Source organism: Hirundo rustica, chromosome 13 (assembly GCF_015227805.2).
Source record: "Hirundo rustica isolate bHirRus1 chromosome 13, bHirRus1.pri.v3, whole genome shotgun sequence".
NCBI lineage: Eukaryota > Metazoa > Chordata > Aves > Passeriformes > Hirundinidae > Hirundo > Hirundo rustica.
The window spans coordinates 6,006,295-6,028,743 of record NC_053462.1 but is presented as its reverse complement, the minus strand read 5'-3'; the positions used below and the strand labels follow the sequence as shown (position 1 = coordinate 6,028,743).

Below are 22,449 nucleotides of genomic sequence, written 5' to 3'. Positions count from 1 at the left end.
TGGTTCACCCACAGTTTAGGACTTGTGCCATTTCCTGCTAGAACCTGTCTTATTTCAAAACATTCCTGTCAGCGTTTGGGACTTCACCTGCACTCCACAGGTGAATTTGACTCTATACAGCTGCTACATTAAATCAGCTGCTTTAATTAGAATTGGTTTGATTTATTCTAGTTGAGAAATCTAGCTGACGAAATTCTGATATTATTTTCTGTTCACGGATAAAGGTTGAAGCTAATTACTGGTATAGACCTGCCCACAAGTCTGAAAAGAATTAAAAACCCAACAGCATATTTTTCTTTTGGACTAATATAAAGGACTCAATTTGCACCATTAATCTCTACAATTGAAAGGGCAGTTTTTTCTACTGGGGTAGACTCCTGATGATGGAAATCACCTGCAGCACCTTCAGAAATGTTCTCCCCAGGAGGTTTGAGAAGCTATTGTGCTCTTATCTGAACAAATATGGCATGATCCAAGACTTATGTAAATCTTCATTAAATTTAGTACTGAATATCCAATGTAATGTTTTCCAATCACCACCTCCTACAGAAGAGGGAACAGTCACCTAATTTACTCTCCCAGCTCTGGAGATCGAGTGCTTAGTATTCTAGTCTTATACTTCCCAAATGCAAGACTGCTACTCTGACATGCAAATCTTAGGAGCCAGGAGACAAAAAATCCCAAATTAACAAAAATGAAGTGACTATGTTTCCTACTTACACACTTAAAAAAAAAAAAAAATTCAAGTGTGTGTTTCTGTAATTGCTAAAGCAACAAAGCTTATGTTCCAGCTTCAGTTTCTTTGCAAAACTGACTGCTGCGTCCTTATACCTTCAGAGATGCCACTTCAAACTGTAAGGCCTGCTTGTGTTTTATCATTTAAAAGAAAAACACTGTCATGTGAAATGACTCTCAGATTGGCTTCTTTCAGATAGCTTATGCCCTGTAATATGCAGATTAACACAAGGTTGTCCTTGGAAGACTGCCTCATTCATGAGACCAAATAACCGGTCATCCTTTCACACCCAAGCTCTTTACTTTTAGCATTCCACTTTGATTGCTTGGGTTTGAATTATGAGGACTCCTGTAACAGACTTCCAGGCAAAAGGGAGAAAGAAAAACCCACCTAAATTGGCTGACAAAGATGTGCACTAGACAGGAAACAAGAAGTTCTGCAGCAGACAGGCTGTGTTATCTCAATGCAGCTGGAGGTGTAACTAACACGAGCAGAAGGGCTCTGATCTAACAGGTGTCTGCAGCAAGGTAAAGAGCCCCTGTGCAGCACAGCAAAAACCAGCCCAGCCTGCTGTGTCCTCCGCCCAAGACTCACTGGGGCCTCTCACTAAACCCTGCACAGAGCATCCAACCACGCCTGGTACAAACACTAGGGAAGTTTAGGCCAGGATTTCTCTGAACTAAGAATTTTAAACAGTACAGAAATATATAAACTTAAATGGTTAATTTAATGCCATATACATTAAACCTGAGATATAAAGCTTATAGTGCTTTAGCATTTAGGTTATTTGGTTTTCCTTTCAGCATAGACATTCTTGGAAATTTTACATTCATACAGGACATCTGCTGCTTTCCCTTAATTTCTGTTGGAGAGACTATAATATTTATTTTTATACTGGTTTTTTGTATGTCACAAGGACTTTTAGGTAAATGAGTTTGCCGCTATAAATGCTTTTTTGACCTCTCAAGCTTTTGTTTATCTTCTTAAATCATAACAGATTTTCTTCAAACATGATTTCATGGCAAAATATGAGACAATAAAGTATAGCAAATAAGACAGAACCGTACAAACACAATTCCTGTCATCTATAATTCATTAAAAATACAACACAAGCCATGATAAATATATTTAGTCTTTGCACATTGCAGACAACCTGACTGAACAGAAAAAAGAGGAAATTTATCAAAGGAGCATACAGAATCCCAGCTTGTTTAGATCCTTGCAATACAGGCTAACACCTTCCCCAAGATCTATATGGCACCTAACTCTTTATTTTACTCACAGAAGCTCAGATTATTGGATGAACGCGAATCACCCTCCAGAGAAGTGAAACCCACCTGGAATGCATGGTAGGACAAGGTGGCATCTGGTACCATCAGCAAACTCCACCTTTTCTCAACTTGGAAAAGTGACTGAAGATTATCATTGGCACACCATCTTTAGTGAATCCCTCCTCTCCTTTCCCCTACCACACACAGTTTACAGCTGTGAGGCAGTTTCCAAAAGTATCTATGCTCAGCAGTCCTAAACACAAAAATGTTCTGCACCTCAGATTAAATTCTTACGTGCCTGAATTTGAGTATAGCAGATTTCATCAACTGTTGATAGCTTCAGTACACAGCTAAGATTAAATGATTTCAAACTGTAAAATTTCCCAAGCAGTGTTTGCAATGTGCTCTGAATTGAAGTCAAGTGTGTATGTGCCATTGGAGTCTGCTGTCAATCCAGTCTACATCAAATTTTGATTTCTTTTAATATTTCTAATGTAGCTGCCTTCTAACCCAATCAAAATAAAAGTAATATCTTTCCCATCAGAGTATTTTTTCAGACAAGAAGGACACTGTATGTTTCTCTTTTTAAAAATCTTCCTACTGTATGCGCAATCAGCCTTGCAAAGGCTAGGGAAGTGCAAGGATATTATCTAATCACACCTTCATATTTAATGATTCCAGACAACACAGAGAAGCAGAGTACAAGGGTAAAGCACAAAACCAGCCACAGCTTCTATGTACACCTAGGCTGAGCATCAGCAGAACTAATGCAGGGTGGAAATCACCTCCCTAGACTGCAATAACAATTCAGTCCTTCAAGTTACTAAGAGAAAACACACAAAGGCTGCAAACACCAAGAACTCTATTAGACCTGATACACTATAAAATAATTGTATCAACCAGAACAGATGCACCAAACTATTCAATTCAGCATCATTGCCCCTAAAAACTGATTGATTTCCTTTGATTTCCTTTCTAAAGATAGGAACATGAACAGTAACTACTGCATCCTGTAAGAGGAAAAGAGGAAAATTCTCAACTGAAGATGAGTAAGATTCAATTTAAATTGCATTCTAACACAATAATCAGCTGAAGATTGTGGATTCTTCTATGGTTCAGTATCTATCAATCATTCATCACTTTCAACACTACTACAACAGAAAGAAAAACTGAATTATGATTCCACACATGAATAACTCCCAAAATACTGTCAGCAGAAGCCTCAAAAAGGTTTGAATCTTTTTTCAAATGATTCTGCTCAACATATACTGAACAGTGTGTTTCATCTTCTACATTTAAAACTAGTCAAAAGTAATAAAGCCCAAAAGCACACTATTAATTGCAATTCCATCTCTGAAAAAATACATTGTCTGCTTTGCCCTCCCAAAGTTTTCCAACATGACCTCTGAAGGACTCTCATTGTGGAATCAATGACGATGGTAATCAAATTCAGACAGTCAAGTCCAACAGCTGAAGAGACACTGGCACTTGTTTTTGACTTACTATAATCCAGGTTAAGGGTCAAGAAATAAAGGTTATATTTTTACATGCACCCCTGCAAATGACACAATTAATGGTACCAGAAGAGACCTAAAATTTTGCTAAAAAAGCTAAAAAATCAACCAATTCAAATTTTTTGTAGAGAGAAATTTACATATAACTTGATGTTATCTGAAAAAATGCACAAGATTTCTAAAAGGTTCCCATAAAAAAAAGGGGGGTGGGAGGAAATGAAAAAAGCTGTAAATTTTTAAGACCTTTTTTTTTTTTTTTTTTGTCATCTACCCAGGAATAGCACTTTGAATTTACTATATTCTCAGGAGGGTTTTGCCTGTCAGGCAAGGCCACTGTCTCATCTAAAAAAGAATAAAAATTATTCATCTGAAAAAGAATAAAAAATACAGGAACCTACTAAAAAATAAACTTTCCAAAGAATGGGATCCACTTTCACAAAAACACATACAACTTTTTTTAAGCTAATAAAATAAAACAATCTTTCTGTGGAAAAAAACAGGTCAATTAAGAATTCCCCAAACAGTGACCTCAAAGCCTGCAGCAGACATACTGCCCAGCTCAGCTCTGTCACCAACAAACTGATACTATGGCTTCTCCATAATCAAATAATAGCCAGTCTTTTGAACTAGAAGTCAGAACAAACTTCTAAATCTTGGCCAAGTATAGAAGGATGTATTTAAAATATCTCGCTTCTGTTAAAATATAATCACCCTACTGATAAAATAAAAAGAGTACGATGTAGGTGATAATTCTTTCTGCAAAATGTTTTGTTTACCCTAGAAAAAGTTATGATTTGATCTCCTTGGCAGATACGAAGACAGGATGTTGTTCCTTCAGTAACGACAGTTAGAGCTGTGATCACACAGATATGACTGACAGTAATCAGAATACTTTTTACACTTGAAAAAGTGATAAACTAGTCTTCAAAACTAACATAAAACCACACAAAATCTTCCTTTTGTAATAAGTTCCTGGAATCACTGATCAGTCAGTGCACACATTTTGTACTTGTTCACTCCTCCCCACCATTTTCTGGGCCACTTCACCAGCTGCCTGCAGGGGAACAGAACCTCTGAAATAGCTATTGTAATAAAGGTAAAAAGGATTCTTGTGGCTGCTTCTGAGTGCTGAGGAGAAATGCTATAAAGAGCAGCTCTTTCCCCAGCATCTGTACTGCACCAGGCTTTAGAACTAGGAAATATCCTACAAGCCCTCACAAACACAAGCTCACGTCCTGACCCACTCACTTGACTCTGCGAGCCACCTCTACCCAGCCCACACTCAGCCACGTAAAGTGCAAAATTGTATCACTCCTAAGGACTTTCCTGTGGATATAAACCAGGACAAAGATGCATTTCCTTTATGAAGCAGTTTGGATTTTGTTATATGTGCAATGCAGTGGTGCTTCTACCTAGTTGAACACAGAATATATATACATGTGAAATGGAATTGTTTTATACTAATCCACAATTCCTACTGCAAGAAAAAAAGCAGAAGAAAAAGATGGCATACACAGTACTCAGCTTGATGATAATGCTTTTCAACTTTGCTTTCCGGGGAAATTGCCACAAAGCTCACTAATCCCACAGCCATTCCCTGTTACCCTGCTTTCACGGTGTCCCAGCATAATCAGATAATTAGATTTCCTAGCACAGACATTACAAAGTTGATTGATGCTTTTCCCTGACTCCACTCATCAATTTCCCTTGTGCTGCTGGCAAGTCTGAGAAGAATCTGGACATAGATAAGCAACTGCACTCCAGATCCTCTCAAACAAAATAAGACAGCTGTGGAAACTTCTTTTTTCTTCTAAATTTTTGCTCTTACTAGAAAAATAAAACATTACCTCCTGAGGAGTTAGAAGTCAGCTCATGGATCATTGCTTCATATGCAACATCAGGATTTCCCCATCCACGTAGATCACATAAAATTCAATGCAGCTCAAAATAATCTCACATTTTAGCACCCAGTTTCTGGAACTCTTCAGCCTCTAAAAATGTAGACTATTTAGGATAAACAGCACTTCTGATCAAAGTTTCACTCCTTTCCTTAGCCTCTTACACAAATACTGTATTCCCCAACTATAATCTTTGAGTTCATTTACTAATGTATTTTCTGAATTCTACGAGACAAACTGTTCTTCCTTATGAGCATATGTCAATATTCACAGAAGTGCTCAGTCCCAAAGGCTCATCTGAGCTTAATGCTGTAGCTGATTGAAGGATTAGAGCAAACTCACTAAAGACAAAACAAAGCAATTAAAGGATAAGATATTGGGTTTAACTCCTATGAGCCCCACAGAAATCAAGAATGCTGGTGGATAATAAGTCACATTTGGCACAGTGCGCTGTGATAATTTTTCACAAAAATTAAACTCACAAAGTAAAAAAGATCTAAGATAAGAAATACTCAGGTATGACTGATGAAATACAATGGTTTTTTTTTTTTGCTTTGAACATTATAATTTTTGCACAGGAATACCGTTCAAATGCAGCAGTTGTAGAATCAGTTTATAATTAGTTCTAGCATCTGAGGAACACAGTCACAGCTCACAAATTCAAGTTTGATCAGCTACCACACCAAACTGGTCAATTTAAGCAATTTATATGCCAGAACAAGAAAACCAATAGACCAAGTCTCCCATTTTTTATAAACTTGGAACAGAACTTTAAGAGTCAAGAAAAGAGAGCAGGGGCAAAGTCACGAGCCTGGAGAAGAAGTCATGTTCTGTAAGAGCCACATGATATTAAACAGCATCTGAACAAACTAAACCACAACAGCTGCAGCAAGGATGAGTTCTTCCAGCTGAGGGGCACAACCACTAGAGGAGGGTGATGCTTCGTCAAGATGAAGAGAAAGCACCTGTACCACAAGACACTGGAGTAAAACAAAGCAAAAGGAATAAAGCTCAAACCTCCAACACATGGAGAAACAAAGCCTCCCAAGCAAACGTTTGTGCTGAGGTGCTAGAAAAGCATAAAACTCCACAGCTAACACCACTGTGAATTTAGCTCTCACAGCAGCTCCTAGAGTTGACTCTCTTGAACAGTCCTGGGTGAACACTTCTATCTGGGCAGGCACTGAAGCTTTCTATTAAAGTCACACCTGGGGAGAGGGACAACCAAATGCTACAGTATATCAGACTGAGGTGAACTCAACAAATGTTATTCAGATTATTAAAAAAAAAAAAATAGATTAACCGATTTCCTTGTTTAAAATATATGAATGAATATATAAGCATGAATCCTTATTTTTATTTTTCAAATTAATTAGAGCAGTCATTGCTGAAATGCTACAGTTTGTAAGCCTTGACCAGCCTCTAGAAATATCTCTGGCAACCAGAATTGAAGACAGAATTGTTTAATGGATTTATTTTTACTCCTTACTGTCTTTGTTAAGGAGGTTTTCGTTCGCTACACCCAGTTCTACTCTGTTTGACACAATCTAATACCGCGCAATTTGGACGGTCAAAAATATTTGTGTCACAAAAAACAACATTATAGAAACAGGAGGTAATTGCACTTTAGTTTGTGATGTTTCATGGGTCTCTACATAATTTTTTTATACTGTTGCATCAACCCTCTTGCTAGAGGGTAGAAATGAGCCAAGACACAGACTTCTTGTTTATGACAGCATGAAAAGGGTCCTGGTTTATTCCTCTTTGCAGCTCAGCCATCCTGAACCCAACTAGTCACTGACTCTGGCTGCTCCCACTGTAGGTTTTCCTTGCAGCCTCTGCTGGCTATTTCCTGCTACACCATGACTGCAGGTATCAGCTTGCAGACTCTGAACACACGCTTTTACCTAGTTAGACTGTAACTGCAGACCCAGACTGACCTCACAGCAGTGATTCTCTCTCCTCAAGATCCCTCTTCTTCATAATCCTCTCATTTCCTCTTCCTCAAGGATCCTCCTTCACGATCCTCTGACGAGCTAACCCACTCCCTTTTTTTCACACTTTATTGGATACAGCTGTGACTCATCAGGGGTAAGGCTGTATTAGGTAATTAACACAGCTGTTACCTATCAGGGGTGAGGTCACCTGTATTCCCTTCTACATATACCACTTTGCCAAGTATCAAACATAATATTTACAAAGAATTCATTTAATTTCTAATAATCTAACATTATACAGTGTATTGAGATGAAAGCCTAGTCTTTTATGGAAGTACAGAACTCCAGGATGCCATTTACAGCCTCAACCTCCAACTGATGTATCCAGAGAGCTTCTAGAGCAGAACCTAGACCAAAGGTTTTGGGATAAAATGCTGATTTGAAGGAGTTCTAATTTTTCCAAATATTCCATAAAGCAGTAATATTTTTGACAAAATATTAATGCTGTTTAGATGAAGTAATCAGGTTAAATGATTAAATGGTTAAAACACACATAAAAGCTAAAGGAGAAGGCATAAAGGGAGCAAGGAAGCTTCTCACTCTTCCTCTTCCCAGACAATGGCACACACTGATTTTTTTGTCCTCCTCTCACAATACACTTTCCTTTTTCCTTGTTCTTTTCTCACAGTACTACCTGGTTCCTGCAGCCATTACTGTGATACTTGGCTACGATGTCAGATTCTTTTCACTGCTGTAAGAAAATGTTGTGCTTTTAGCCTCAGTTAAACCTTCTTCGCTTGAAGCAAGGCACCTGAACATCATCTTTTTGCTGGCAACTTTCTGCCCTAGTTCTCTATCCAGCTAAAACTCCAGTGGAATGTTTATGTTTAAATGGCTATAGATTGATGCAAGAAAACACACACTGAAGTGATTTACAGTTAAAAATTCAGAAGAAATAATGACTACCAATTTCAGCTGGGTTCAATTGGGTTAGCCTGCAATGGAGCCAGGGGGTTCCAGAATGGAACCTGAGTCCTATCCAGAAGCTGGCATTCAATGCTTAGCTAATAAAGCATAATTGCAACTATCAATCTATCAGTGCTTTAACTGCAACTAGCATTTCTTTCTGCTTTCCATGGCACATAAGGGATTAGATTTTATTACAAATTATTTACAAATGCTAAACCCTTTGCATCAAATCTGCAAATCTTTCCTGGCAAGGTACACAATGAACAATAGGTATTTTACTCATTTAAAATCCTAAAGGTATTACTTTGTGGTTTTTTGGTGTTTTTTTTTTTTTTTTTCCCAATTGAAATCACAGTGTCAAAGTTTATTATAATTATTGTTCTTCATTTACAAAGAAAGACCACAACTATACACTTTTGACTCTCCAGAGAGTAACACAGCTGCAACTCACAGCAGTTCGAAAATGTAGACATTATGTTTGGTGGTAGTCATCACCAGTAGGTACCATGTTGGAATGAATAAGTAATTAGTTTGAGATAGTACTTTAGGAATATCATTGTGAGTTCATTCAGATACTTGCCAGCAACAGCAGCTGCTTTTTAAAATCTAATAAAAACATCTGGGAAAAAAAAATTCCTGTTTAAAAAAAAAAAAAAAAAAAAAAAAAATCTGGACTAGGATTCTCCAGAACAACCTAGAGAAAAAAAAAACATTTTAACTCCTTGAAACACTGGCATGCATCCATCTGCTGACACGTCATGAATTGTGTTACCAAACTGTGTAGTTGTCTGAAATGATGTCAGAATATGCACTGTAAAAAAAAAGGATTTTTTTTTTTCCTGGACAACCTTCAGGGCCCACTACTTTCTCTTGCTGTTTTACCACAGCCACCTGCAATGGAAACAGATCTTGAACTAACAAGCAACAAGCCCCTCAAGAGTAATCTCAGCAAAATTCTCCATGAAATTACAAAAATGCTATGCATCACAAAGCATGAGTTTATAACTCTAATTTTAAGATGTCTGTAGAAGATTTCTGAATTTAGTGGTATGATCACAATATTAAGACATTTTGCAATATTGCAGTAACACGGTTAAGAAATAAGCAGAAACTACCTATGAGAAGAAGGGAACATTGAAACTTGCACTAATATTCTCCAGAGGCGCAAAGATGCCACGGCAACACAGACACATATTTGCCAGGATCAAGTACTTGATGAAACTTGATTCTGGATAAACCAGATGTATCTTTGCATCCCTTATCTATAAATAAATATTTCAGCTACTTAATACTTGAAAGTTGTCACAGCACAATTATTCAGTTAAACACAATCCCTTAAATGGAGCTTTTCTCCATTCTGATTTATAACCATTACTATATTTCACTTCCAAAATCATCCGATAGACAAATTAACATTTTCTCAATACAGCTCCTACACACACAAGAAGTGCCAAAACCTGCACTGGGAAATCTGTAAACAAAACTATATCCCTTTGTTCAAAAAGTTTTGTTGAGCCACAGTCCCTTGTACTCTAAGGTAAAGACGACACTGTTCAGGAAAATGCTGCATGGCAATGCAATACCCTTGCTATAAATGCTACAGATATCAGCCACAGCCTGGTTTTACTATGTTATTATGACGATGGAAAAAAGCAAGCAATACCAAGAGGCAGTGCTTTTCTACAGATGCTGCTAAACTAATCTGACAGTTTAAAAGTTCAAACAAAAGCCAACAAAAATCTAATACATCTCTCCAAGGGCTATTTAAGTGCACGCTGGCTACAGAACCATCTCTACTTCAGAAGTGAGAAAACATTTGGCAAGGAATCCACAGGAAAGGACAGAAACCTCTGCAGTTGGAAATTACACTATTTATAGAAGTTGCTCTGTGGATCATTTGCTGTGTGGAAAGACACTTGCATGCAAAGGCCCAGCCCTCAAGTCTTCAGCAACTTTCTCTGGGGTCTGTGCAGGGCTTATGGCAGGAGTTTCATTTTGTACAGTCTGGAAACCAAGTTAAGTTCTCACAAAGTAATGCATAACACAGCAAGTTCTTATCCCTGAACTGCTTCAAAAAGAATATTTTTTCATTTAGTTTTCAGAGAGCATTCTCACCACTTGTAACACAGTGGTTGGGAGGTTGGTTTTGTGAGACACAGAAAAGGAAAATGTTCCTATGAAAACCTCATGAAAAGGAAAGCAAATTATGGATTATTTTCTGGGTTTTTTGAGGGATGGTGACATTGCAGTGTTACAAATCTGATTCAGACAAATAAAACTTATTACCCACTCTGGTAAAACATTCTATACTTCAGATTTGTATGAGGAAGGAAAGTGTTATATTCTCATTATTACTGTGTTAGGAGAAAACAGAAATCAACTGCCTGACCCATAATGCTGATTAGAACGTTCCCCTAGCAAAAAGTGCTGGATTACTGACAGGGAGGGCATTGGGAGACTGAGTGCTTCCACAGCCCTTTGACAGTGCTGAAACAAAGCTCTCCCACTGGTTCAATAGAACTCCATGTCAGCTTTCTTTGGTATGAAATGGGCAAGGCACTGTTAAAAGATTTTCTGTTTCCAAATTTCAATGTTTGGAAAGCATAGTGAAATGTTTTAAAAATGAAAGGCACTGTGTAAGGAAAACTCACGCTACCTCTCAAGCATAGCTTAAGTGTTGACTTACATTGAAAAATAAAACAAGAAGAAGATAGTTACAAAAAACCACAGCAAAACCCCCAAAATATAGTGTTTACATTGATATTAGCTGAAATTGTCATTTGACTGTCTCAGAAATGAGGCACCTTCAATCTCAGTTGCAGCTAATATTTTCTAACTGAAAAGCCACAAAATATATGCTAATAGAAATCCAAACCAGAAAGTTGCAGAGGAAACATAATCCCTGTCCGGAAACACAATTTCCATTCCTTCTCCTGTGTAATAACCTTAATTCCAGTTGTCGAAAGGATTGTTTTTCTTAATGGCATTAACTTAAATGGAAATGAAAGGATCACGTTTTATTTAAAAATTCTCTTAGCTTTGCTCCAAGTGCCTCAAGGAAACTTGCTTCCTCAGACTAAAACCATCTACATCAAGTGTAAGCGAAGTGACCTCATACAAGTGCTCTGCATGAGTACAGACTCTGAAACCGAAAGGATCTAAGCCTTAGAATGAAATTCCTACCCACCTTCTCAGCTGCTGGTGATAACTGCAAGGAAAAAAAAAAGATTGTACCCAGAGAGCAGGCAGAGCTTGAGATGTATTCTGTTCAAAGCACATTCAAATATTACTCTGCAGATTTGTACTGTGCAGGACACTGAGCCACAAAAGGTGGGTATGCAACTGAAATATATGTGCTTAAATCAAAGGTCCCATGATACTAAATTTATCTAGATGAAAATACTGACAATACTTACCGAGATTCTTCGAGGCATTTTCAAATGAGTGACAGATTTTCATTTCCTATAATTATTAATATGCTTAATATGGTAAAAAGTGACTTTACATCTCCTGCAGAATACGATGAGGCTGTAGAGCCACACTGAAAGAAGTAAACTAGCTGATAACTACTCTCAAATATTTTATTGCAATTTTACCCTGAGTGATAAAAAGGAAGATGAAAGTGCTGCACTACATGCAGCTATGCTGGCATTATTAGCAATAAAACCAAGAAGCCTCATACTGGATTATACAAAGTCTTTCCAGCACAGCACCAAAAGATGCTAAATGTGCTGACATTGTTTCAGTGTGGAGAAATGACGACTTCACAGGTGGAAGCAGGGAAGGCAGTCATTCCCTCTGCACTTCTAAAAGAAAAATTACCAGTTTTCAGCAGCAGAAAAGGAATGGCAAGCGAGCTTTATAGCACTCTTGGGCTGAACAGTCATTGCTCATGTGGACAGCCAGGTGTTTCAACATTTTTGCTAAAAACATTCATCCTCACAGTGGAAAAGCAACAAATCGGGAACCAATGGTACTACACTAAAATGTTCTGATATTGCAGAAATCTTACAATAAAAGAGAAATCTGTATCTCTGCATAAGCACCACAGAAATTCACAGGGAGGTAGTATATAAATTTTATCTACTTACCCATTCCTGCCAGGTCCCCAAACAAAACAAGGCTTTTCTGAGAGCTTTCCCCCACTCTGAATATGCTTATTTCCCAAAATTAAGCACAGATTATTCCCTATTTCACAGGACACAGAACACCCAAGAAAAACAGAATCACTTTATTGTTCTTATCATTATTGCTGTACTGTATATTAAAGAAGAAGTTTTACAAGACTGCTTAGTCCATCTTCCTGTCCTGAAGCAAGATTCAAAAATAGATGCCTGTCTAAAGTATCCTTATCCTGAATCAATTGCATCATATCCCCTGGTCAGAAAATAATTCTGTTATTTACATGTAGTAAGTGCCATCTTTTTCTTGAAAATTAAGTTTCTTTTTTCCCCCTTTATCCTCGTAAGACTCTCTTATTGATCACTAGGCTCCTAATGATCAAAATAACTAAATCGAAAAACTTAATGCACTGCAGACAGTTAAATCCATTTCCAGGCTTTACCTTCATGAGTAAACAAATGTAATTAGTTTAAAAATTGCTCAAAGTGTATAGAAACAAATATATTTATTTTCATTTCCCTTTTTCAGTCTCCTTTCAGATGTCCCAGAATATTTTCCATGTGACACATGATTTAAGTATAGATCTTGTCAATGCTGCTGCGAGGGAAATCACTATTCTTGCATGAACTCATGCTGGTAAGAAAAAACAATGCTGGAAGTGTTATCTCTAATTAATTATTCAGTTTGATTTTTGCTAATTCTTCAGTTTACATTTGATCATTACATTTTGCATTTCAAGTGCAGTATTTTATAATGTAACTTTTCTCTATTTCATTTTATTGATTTCAGATTACATTTGCAGTTCACAGTTCAGCTTTCTAATCTTGTCTTTAAAATTGCTTGCATAAAACACTGAGATAGAATATGTGTTCATATAATTACACATTAGCAAGAATGAGGAAGTAAAGAATCAGATCCCTGGTCCCCATGTCTTCCCCACACATGATCTATTGCACTCAATCTTATTAAATGAAGAAGTATTTTGTGCTCTGCATCAAAGACCCATAGGTTGAAATAACCAACCCAGTATTTCTTAAGATTATTCTGAACCAACAAATTAAAGCTTAACATGGAAACAGGGTATGGAGAAAGGCATTAGAGATGAGCATTTGCACTCAACAACTGCCCAGTGCAGGGTTGCACAAACTCGTGTAACTTTGGCTACAGACTCTGTATTTACCTCAGAGGTCCGCTCTCCGCAGGCATCACAGAAAGCACGGATGCTGAAACCAGCATCATCTGCTGCTCATGTGGAATCCTTCTCAGGCTCCTCAGGCTTGAGGGCTTGGACAAATCAACACAGGGAAGCACTGCAGCTGCTACAAGGCTCCTAATTTTACACTGAAGTTTTATTTTAAACGTAAAGAACAGCTGGGGGAAAGAGAAAGGCATTTTTTATTGTATAATTTTATAGCTTAATACCTCAAGTTCTACTTTAAAAACTAAAACAAACCAAAAAACCAACCAACCAACAAAACCCAAGCAATCCTCCCCCTCCCCCCACCCCCGGTTATTAAATACTTAAAATCTGCATCCCCAGAGAGGGACACCGGCACTGGCTCCCCACACGCGGTACCCATGAGAAGCAGAATGCGGCCCGGCCGGCCCAGCCCTGCTTTCACTGGTCTGCTCCCGAACGAGGGGACATCGTGAGGATACAAAGAGGACATCGCGGGGACACCGTGAGGATACAAAGAGGACATCGCGGGGACACCGTGAGACACAGCGAGGACACCGCGCTGCCGGCCCGGCCCGGCCCCGGCGGTCCCGTCCCCTCAGAGCCCGGCGGGCGGGAAAGCGCCGCGCGCGCCCCCTCACGGCGCCCCCTCACGGCGCCCCCTCACGGCGCCCCCTCACGGCGCCCCCTCACGGCGCCCCCTCACGGCGCCCCCTCACGGCGCCCCCTGGAAGCGCCGCTCCTCAGGAAGGGCCCAGGCGCCGACGGCTGCAAGGACGAAGGGACAGGGAATTTTCACGAACCACAAGTTCAGATCAATTAAAAATAAAAAACCCAAAAAACCAAAAAACAAAACAAAACAAAACAAAACAAAAAAAATCCCACCAAAAAAACCCCCCACAAACAACAATCCCAAAGCCGTCACATAAATTCATCTCGAGTTACTTTATTTTTCACAATAATAAAAAATAAATTAGTCATAAACAAAAATAGTTAACATTTTTTCATCAAAGAGAAAATGTATACAATATGAAAATGATGCTGTACAGTTCTGGTTCAGGTACATTGCCACGGATATATATTCCCGAACGAGTCAGAAAGCAATCTGCCTATACTCTCCCCCTTTAATTCACTCAAGGAACTGGCTAATCAGAAAGTTTAGAAAATTGTATTACGGATTTACAGTATGACATATATACAAAAATATATATGTAATACCTGTGCTATAAATTTCCCTAAAAAGGTTAGTATAATGAAAAAGCTGGACAAAATTTGAATGGTATATGTAAATAAATACATAATCGGTCCCTTTTAATAAAAAAAATCTGCCTATTCTAAATATTTGCAATATTTTGGTGCAGTGGCTTGTTCCATAAGACACAGCTCAGAATTACATATTTCCCATAGACATCTTGTATTTACAAATAACAACAAAATAAGTTATAATAAAGTATATCCTTCTGCCAAAATCAATTATGAGGGTCAAGTAGACAATTTTATACATATTTAAAAAAAAGTTAGGGTGCCTTTTGTCTCACGTCCTTCCTGATCCTCTCTGTAGATCCTGAGTGACTACGATGGGGCTCCACAAGCTCGTACGTACCCAACCCCTGCCAGGGCCACTGGCCTCAAGAGACCCAAACACAGCATGGAAAAACAGGTCAGGACAAGCAGCAATGGCCGGGGCTGAAACGTCAGTGATTCAGCAGAGCTGAGCTCCCCTCCTCTCCAGGTACGATGGCACTCACCTGCATCCAATTACACTACATGGGGATACAGAAAACGGGACTCTCACTTCTCTGAACTTCTGCTTCATTAAAAGCTGAGAAGCAAAAAAACAAATTCAGGTCTTCTATGAATTCTCTTACATGGAATTTTCTCCCTTTTCCCCGGTCTAAATTGTGCCCACACTGAAACCTTATAATGATTACAAGTTTGCTTTAAAATATATTGAAAATGTTTAGTGGATGATTTTTCATTTTTGATCTAGAAATAATTGTTTTACTCTGTTTTCTAAACAATGCCTAATTTAATCTTTCACAAACATTCTGTAAGTTTAGAAATAAATGAAGCTTACTTTCGTGTTCAAAATTCCATGGTTTTGTTCCAGTTACAGGCACGCATATGAATTATCTGCCCAACAGAATAGCTCCTAAGGAGTCAGAGACACGAAGTCTCAAGAAAACCAGGTAAACACACGACTTTTCCTTTGTGAGGACCATCATTCTTTCTGTGCAATAGATGTTACATATGAGAATAAAGGGCCAATACAGACTTCAACAGCTGTGCAACCACAGGGTCACTGCACAGGAATTAATTCAGTATGTCCTTTACCACTGTGCATTTAAAACTAGCCAACACGGACAGACACGACAATCCAGAGGCTGGCAAAAATACAGCTCTCTTAACAGCTGGGCTTATGTCTAACACAGATTCTTATAAATCAAAGGCCAGTTCAGGATTTTCAGTAATTCTGGCAACATTTGTCATCCAAAGGACAAAGGGGTGAAAAGGTATAAGAAGGAGGAGAAGCCTTGGTGTTGGGTGTAAAAGGGACATAGGTCAGGACGAGGATGGGGAAAAGCAAAGCCCTAAAAGGCACATTTTACTACTTACAGTAATACAGGTTATAGAGAGAGGAGGCAAAGCCTCCGATATGAGCCCTGTAAAAGCTAGAGGCTGTTTGAGCACCTCCCTCCTTCCTCCCTCAGTGGTGACCACTGGCACTTTCTAGGATTTATAGACTGAGACAAGACTGCACCGTATTACCATAAAACTGGGATCTAAGCAGTAACACTGAACACTGCTTTATTCATACACAAAGTTCTCCAGTTGCTGAAGTACTGGGAGAAAGCAGGAAAAGTTTATGTGTGTAATGAGGAAGACAGCAGTTCCCAGTGCAGGGATTCTGAGGTGGCCACCCAGTATGGGTGGGCTCAAGGCTGGCAGGCCTGCAGCACACCCAGGTATGTGTCCTGTGCTGCACTCCCCAGCACTGCCCTGCCTCCTGACGGGCCCTTCTCTATTCAGAGCCCTGGGGGCTGAAGGTCACAGACACCAAAGCAAACACTGTCTCACTGCTGGCCAAGTCAGACACGTTCCCAGGGTCATTCCCACAGGAGCAACCCTCATGCTTCCACACCATCCTCGGAGGGAGGAGGGAGGACTCCATGCATTCGGTCTCAGATTTGGCGTGCAGTTGGTGTACACAAGGAGCTCTACCTACATATGCTTGAAGACGACATTGCACAGGAGCTAGCAAACCTTGACAGGCCCTTGGTAAGTTGATAACTGCACCAGGAATCCTCCATTCCAAACGGAAAGTGCTTTGAGACACAGAGCCTGCTCGGGATGAAGCTGATTTTGGCCAGCTGCCATGTCTGTAAGACATGGAAGTTGCATGCAGATTTTAGCCCAAAAGCAGCTGGACTCTTTCAATGAAGTATCTAACTTATTTTGGTCTTCCTGAATTGCATAAGGCACCTTCAAGGCAAGGAAGCATTTTTTTTCCCACTATTCTGCATATTTTTGACTGATATTAAAATGTCAGGAAAAGAAATTAAAACATTAAAAATGAGAAGTCAGCCTAATTGATATTTGCAATTGATAAAACACATAATTTCTTATTCATACTGGTTTCATATCTGCTCTAAGTCTACTACATTCATTAAGGGCACCTTTGACTTACAGAAAATAAAGTCAGATCCTCTGCAGGCATCATCCTAAGTCGCAGCACTGCTCCATTAGAACAAACACTTGCTACAGGCACAATTTCAAAATCATGCTTTGTAATACGCAGACATCTTAGCACAGCACTTGTGCAGACAATATTAGTACATCAAAGTGCTGATGGAAAGGGCTCATTAGTTCATTTTGCAGGAACAACTACTTTAATAATGCTGACACATGAGAAGAGATGATAAATTATTAGGTTCACCAGTATTCTGGCACTTTCCTTACCATTAGATATTTAATTAGGTAGAACAGTATTTTTTTGTTTTATCCAGTACATCTGAAAAAATGTCTCTTTAGTTAAAAAAAGAAAAAAAGAGTACAATTTGTATAACCACAGCTCACTAAATTCAATTCACAAAGCTGTATACATTGGATGTAATAAAGGATTATACTGCTATGTGTATGTATATATTCTTTGATAGCTGTCAGAAACACAGTTTACATTAGTGGCAGCTTAACAGAGCCTACAAAATGATCATCTTTGTAAAATAAGCTAATGGCCATATATTCCAGAGCAAAATAAAAGATTTTATAAAGCAGGAGGATCTGTCTATGTGCTGAGTCACTGATGGTCTCACAGCCAAAGCACATGTGAGAAGAATTTGTTCTCACTGCAAACCAGATTCCCTCTGCATCTCATTTGCCTTGGAGTTTTCAGGAAGCCTTTTTTATGGAACAGGTATTTCCCTCTAGCTGACAGGAAACACTTCCTTGGGATGAAAGAGACAACAGCAAAAATTATATATCAAGATTCGCTGCAATGAGATACCAGATGAAAATCTGTATTCAGAAGTGCTGGATTCCAGAGCTATTTACACTGCACTTTATCCATATTATTCTTTGGTCAAGAATCTAAGGAACATAATATGGTAACAGATCTGTAAGTTATCTTTGTGGATAAATCTTTGTAATACAAGGGGACAGGAGACCTATTAAAGATTCATGAACTTGAATTAGAGGTTCCCTAATTAAGAGTTTCTAACAACTTAATGTCTATTATTTACAGTGAAAAAGCCCAAGTCAAAGTGTACAGAAACAGCCAATAACATTTTTGGCTGACATACAACAAACACAAAGAGTACCTCCAAATTTTGGGGAAACACTTCTTCATTTCATGTAGCCAAACAGTAGTAGTTCACCATGTCCAAAAGATGTTTTTCATGAGTGACCAAATCAAAACATTCAAAAGTTAAATCTCAATGCAAGGCAGCTTTCAGACTACAGGAATTCCACCTTCCTGTGGCTCCCAGCACACAAATGTGACTGGTGATGTGACTGGTTCCACACCCAGGAACCTTCGTGTCCCAGCATTCCTCTGCACCAAAGCAGTAAGAAGAAAAGGACACAACAAGGAGGCTCAAACATGGCTCTACATCAGTGGCAGGATACCTTACCCACACCTCTGGGAGTGACTGAACATAGATTATTACAGCTGTTTTACAACTCAGACATCAGGCACCTTAGGAACAGATGCATAGATGGGCATCACTAATTTACAAGCAATATGCTGTAATAAACAGCTGAATAAGCAGAGGTGTTTTTTTTTTTCCCCCTCAGCCTTATTTACACATTTGAAAGACCTCTCAAATAAAGGCTAGAGAACATGCAGATAATGCAAAACCTCATCTGCACTGCATAGTATACTATGTGCTTTTAGCAAGTCTCAAGGCTGAGTACAGTAACTGCAGAAATGAAAAATCACCACTTAAATTCAGCTCTAAGTCTGCAGCCATTCTTGAGTAAAAGAAAAGGAGTGGTATGAACAGATCTGTGCAATGAAACACTGAGCAAAAAAAGACAAGTATGCTGTAATAATTGATCAAAACCTGAAGAATGCCAATAGCTAAGACCCCTTTTTTACAGATACTCAGCTACTAGTCTCATACTGCTGCCTGATACCAAGAGTAACAGACTGCTATAAGGCACACAGGCCTCTGTCCCTTGGTGGCTGTTTCAGAAACTGGTGACATATCCAGACTAGGTCTGAACAAAGTACTTTGGTATGGCAGTTGTTAAACAATAGTGCAGAGACAAGAATTAGGCAAGATCCCAGTTCTGAAATAAGTCCCCTACAGAAAAGAGACCTCACCAATGGAAACAATCACTTTTTATACCAGAAAGGCGCCCCACCTTTCTGGTTAACCTGTCTCACTGACAGCTGCAGCTGTTAAAGACCTAAAGAGCCAGACACTAGTGTCACTCTGGTAGGGAACACATTCTAAAATCCATACAAAGTTATAAAAGTGTATTTTCATAAGTTTATGAATTAAATATAAAGGCAACTTCTGGCAGTCAAGTGTGTATATATTTGCTGCCTAAGGACCAGGATATCAGTTAAAAGGACAACTGAGAGAGCTTAACAGTGACTCTGATTTATAATGAATGGACTGGAGTAGTTAAAAATATATGTTAGAGTGCTAGGAAACCAATGCTATATGTTTTTCAAGGGTCTGGTTCTTTGGGAAGTCATTTTTCTCATGCACGTTTTATTGATTTAGTCCTCTAACTTAAGGCAGCCCAAGATACCAAGTAAAAGTAAGCACTCAGAAAATAATGGAGCAGCTGCATCCATACCAGTCAATTATCTCCAGTAATTGCCTGCAATTAATTTTAGTTTTCATTAATTTCACCATCTTAAGGCCAGTACGTTCCTTAAATAATTATCCGATGAGCAGGTGCAAATAATAGTATCATTAAAAATGAACGCTTTAAAAAGATCATGATTTTACAACAAACATCCTAAAAGAGATAACTGCACAATAACTGTAACTGAAAGGGTGTGAGCTTTAACCGTAGTCTCGATGCACTCAGCACTATAAACCCCATAAACCCTCTAAGAAGCTCCAAGTGCTGCAGTCAGCGCAGCGCTGCCGGAGCTCCGTGTGAAGAGTGCCAGCGGTGCTGTGAGCGGAGCAGCGTGTGTTATCTGCGCCCCAGGAAGCCCGGCTGTCTGTTTGCCACGCGGGTACAGGAGGCACAGCAGGCTGTTTTGTAATAGGTGTACACACAGAGCCGGGCCTGAACCACCACGTTGCAGTTGTAGTATTTATCCTTGCAGTTCTCATCTGGAGAGAAAGGAAGAGAGAAGAAACTACAGGAAACAACACTAGAGCAACAGATAACCAATTCCCTTCGTTTTCCCATGTAAAACCCCTTGGACCTGTGTTTAAACATCCATTGTCAGGTCAAAACAGTTTATCTATGCAAATAAGTTCGTTTATTTAGGATTTCATATAAAGATACATAAAGCATGAAAGAAATATAGCTATCCCCATTTTCCCAGGTTTTTAATGTTGTTACATTAAAGTACGTTGAATAATTCTCAACTGAAAGTTGTTGGAGAACATTCAGAGTTAAAACTGTCTCTAAATTCTTTCTCTTCCTAGCCATTCTCATTACTATAAAAATCAAATCTGTATGAGATGAATGACTAATTCTGATGCAAATTCAGTGCATCCCTGTATTTACCATATATAAAAGGAAATTGCTTCATTGCACTTAATACTTTTGTTTAATTTTGTTGGTTCTTATCGAACTTGTTTCCAAATACAGCATACAATGATCCTTTTTTTGTTTTTTTAAATACTCTTCCAAGAGAAACCTTGGAGAATGCAAGGAGAATTGCAGAAAAACACCCTGTATGTACCATTTCCACAGAAGCAGATCTGTCACATTCTCCGCAACTTCAAGAATAAGCCAGTTTCTTACACATTACAAGGAAAACATTTTTATTGGACACTTACTTTTTAAAGCACAGAAAACAGCTGTATTTTGTGTAAAAATAAAACTCCGAACTCAATAAAGAAAATATACTAGTAAAGCCTCTGCAAGACTACTATAAAGTAACTTCTCCACTAGATGGAGTTCCATAGTTAACACAGAAGTTTCCTCTGCCTTACCTATTTCAGGGACACAATCCTGTGTATTACACGGCTCTTTCTCTTCAGGTTTGAGCTGTGGATCACACTGAGTACTGGCTGCCATGTCATCCGACAGACATCGCACCTCCCGAACCCGAAATCCTCCCTCACAGGACTTGGAACACTGAAACAATTAAGCTGAAGCTCATGAAGACCATAGCAGATGTGTAATTACAGAAAGTAAACAAGGGAACCTTGATGCCAGACCCAGGTGTCACTACAGCCTCTTACCAACTTCACTCTACTGGTTTTTATTTTCTACTTATGAAGCCTTTAATATACAGGCAAAACTTTGTTAAAGATTCCCAAACGTTTCTGACCAAAGGAGCAACAACTGGACAAACAAACATAGTGGATGCTGTGCAACTGAAACCAAGCTAAACAGTTCCCTTTCTGAATTTATTACTTAGCATCTGTTTCTTTAATTAGTCTGGTTGTTCTCAGCTCATTTAACGTATCTCCCAAAACTGCTCTTTCCACAGTGTTCACATTTCCTGCTTTAAGAACTTACCTGCACTGAACTTTACTACTTTACTGCCCTGCCCTCCACTGTCCCTTTTGCCATATATATATTAGCATGAATAATTTTAATTACTTTTTTTTTCCTAGAACTCTATTATTTTTCACTTCTTGCAGCACATTGATTTTACTAAGCATTGTAAGTTTCTTTGAATTTCTAAAGGAAATATTTGTGCTCCTTCAGGGTCTGTTATGAAGCCAGAGACTTTTCTACTTGCTTGTTATGGTACTTTTAAAGCCAATTATTACACATTTCTGCTCATACTGAAGCAAATCCCCACTGGCCAAGGATTTTGCCTGAGTGAGGTCTTTGAGATTTGGCTCACTGTTCAGTTTGACCTAATGCTCAAAAACTTAGTTAAACCTGGGTCATTTACAATTAAAATCTTAATACCCAAAACTGGTAAGAATGTTTTCTTTCTGACTTTTTTGGCATAATTATTTCTTTTCCCTTATATTGCATAAACAACTTATTATGATCATAAAATCATATATTGTAAAAAACTAACTGAAGTAGTCTCAATATTATATTTTTAACTGCTTCTTCATCTTCAAGTACCACCTTCACCCACATTGGAAAGGGCAGCCATGTGCAACAGTAACAGAACATGGGTTTTTCTCGAGTTACTCTTGTTATGTGCCTGTAGAGAA

The 22,449-nt window shown here is 38.7% G+C and overlaps 1 protein-coding gene and 1 long non-coding RNA gene across 5 annotated transcripts in view; both read right to left on the bottom strand.

The window, feature by feature from the left end:
* Nucleotides 1-7,423, bottom strand: part of LOC120758754 (uncharacterized) — a 97,056-nt gene extending 89,633 nt beyond the window's left edge. The window contains exon 1 of the long non-coding RNA XR_005702998.2: nt 7,360-7,423. This is a non-coding gene — a long non-coding RNA (uncharacterized LOC120758754). The remainder of the gene's footprint in view (nt 1-7,359) is intronic.
* Nucleotides 7,424-14,564: 7,141 nt separating this feature from the next.
* Nucleotides 14,565-22,449, bottom strand: part of THSD4 (thrombospondin type 1 domain containing 4) — a 268,563-nt gene continuing 260,678 nt past the window's right edge. For all 4 annotated transcript variants that reach the window (XM_040077771.1, XM_040077769.1, XM_040077770.1 and 1 more), the window contains 2 exons: nt 21,259-21,403; nt 14,565-20,424 (listed from right to left, as the gene is read on the bottom strand). In XM_040077771.1, the coding sequence (XP_039933705.1) occupies nt 20,282-20,424; nt 21,259-21,403 (288 nt within the window). In that variant the 3' untranslated portion in view covers nt 14,565-20,281. The remainder of the gene's footprint in view (nt 20,425-21,258; nt 21,404-22,449) is intronic.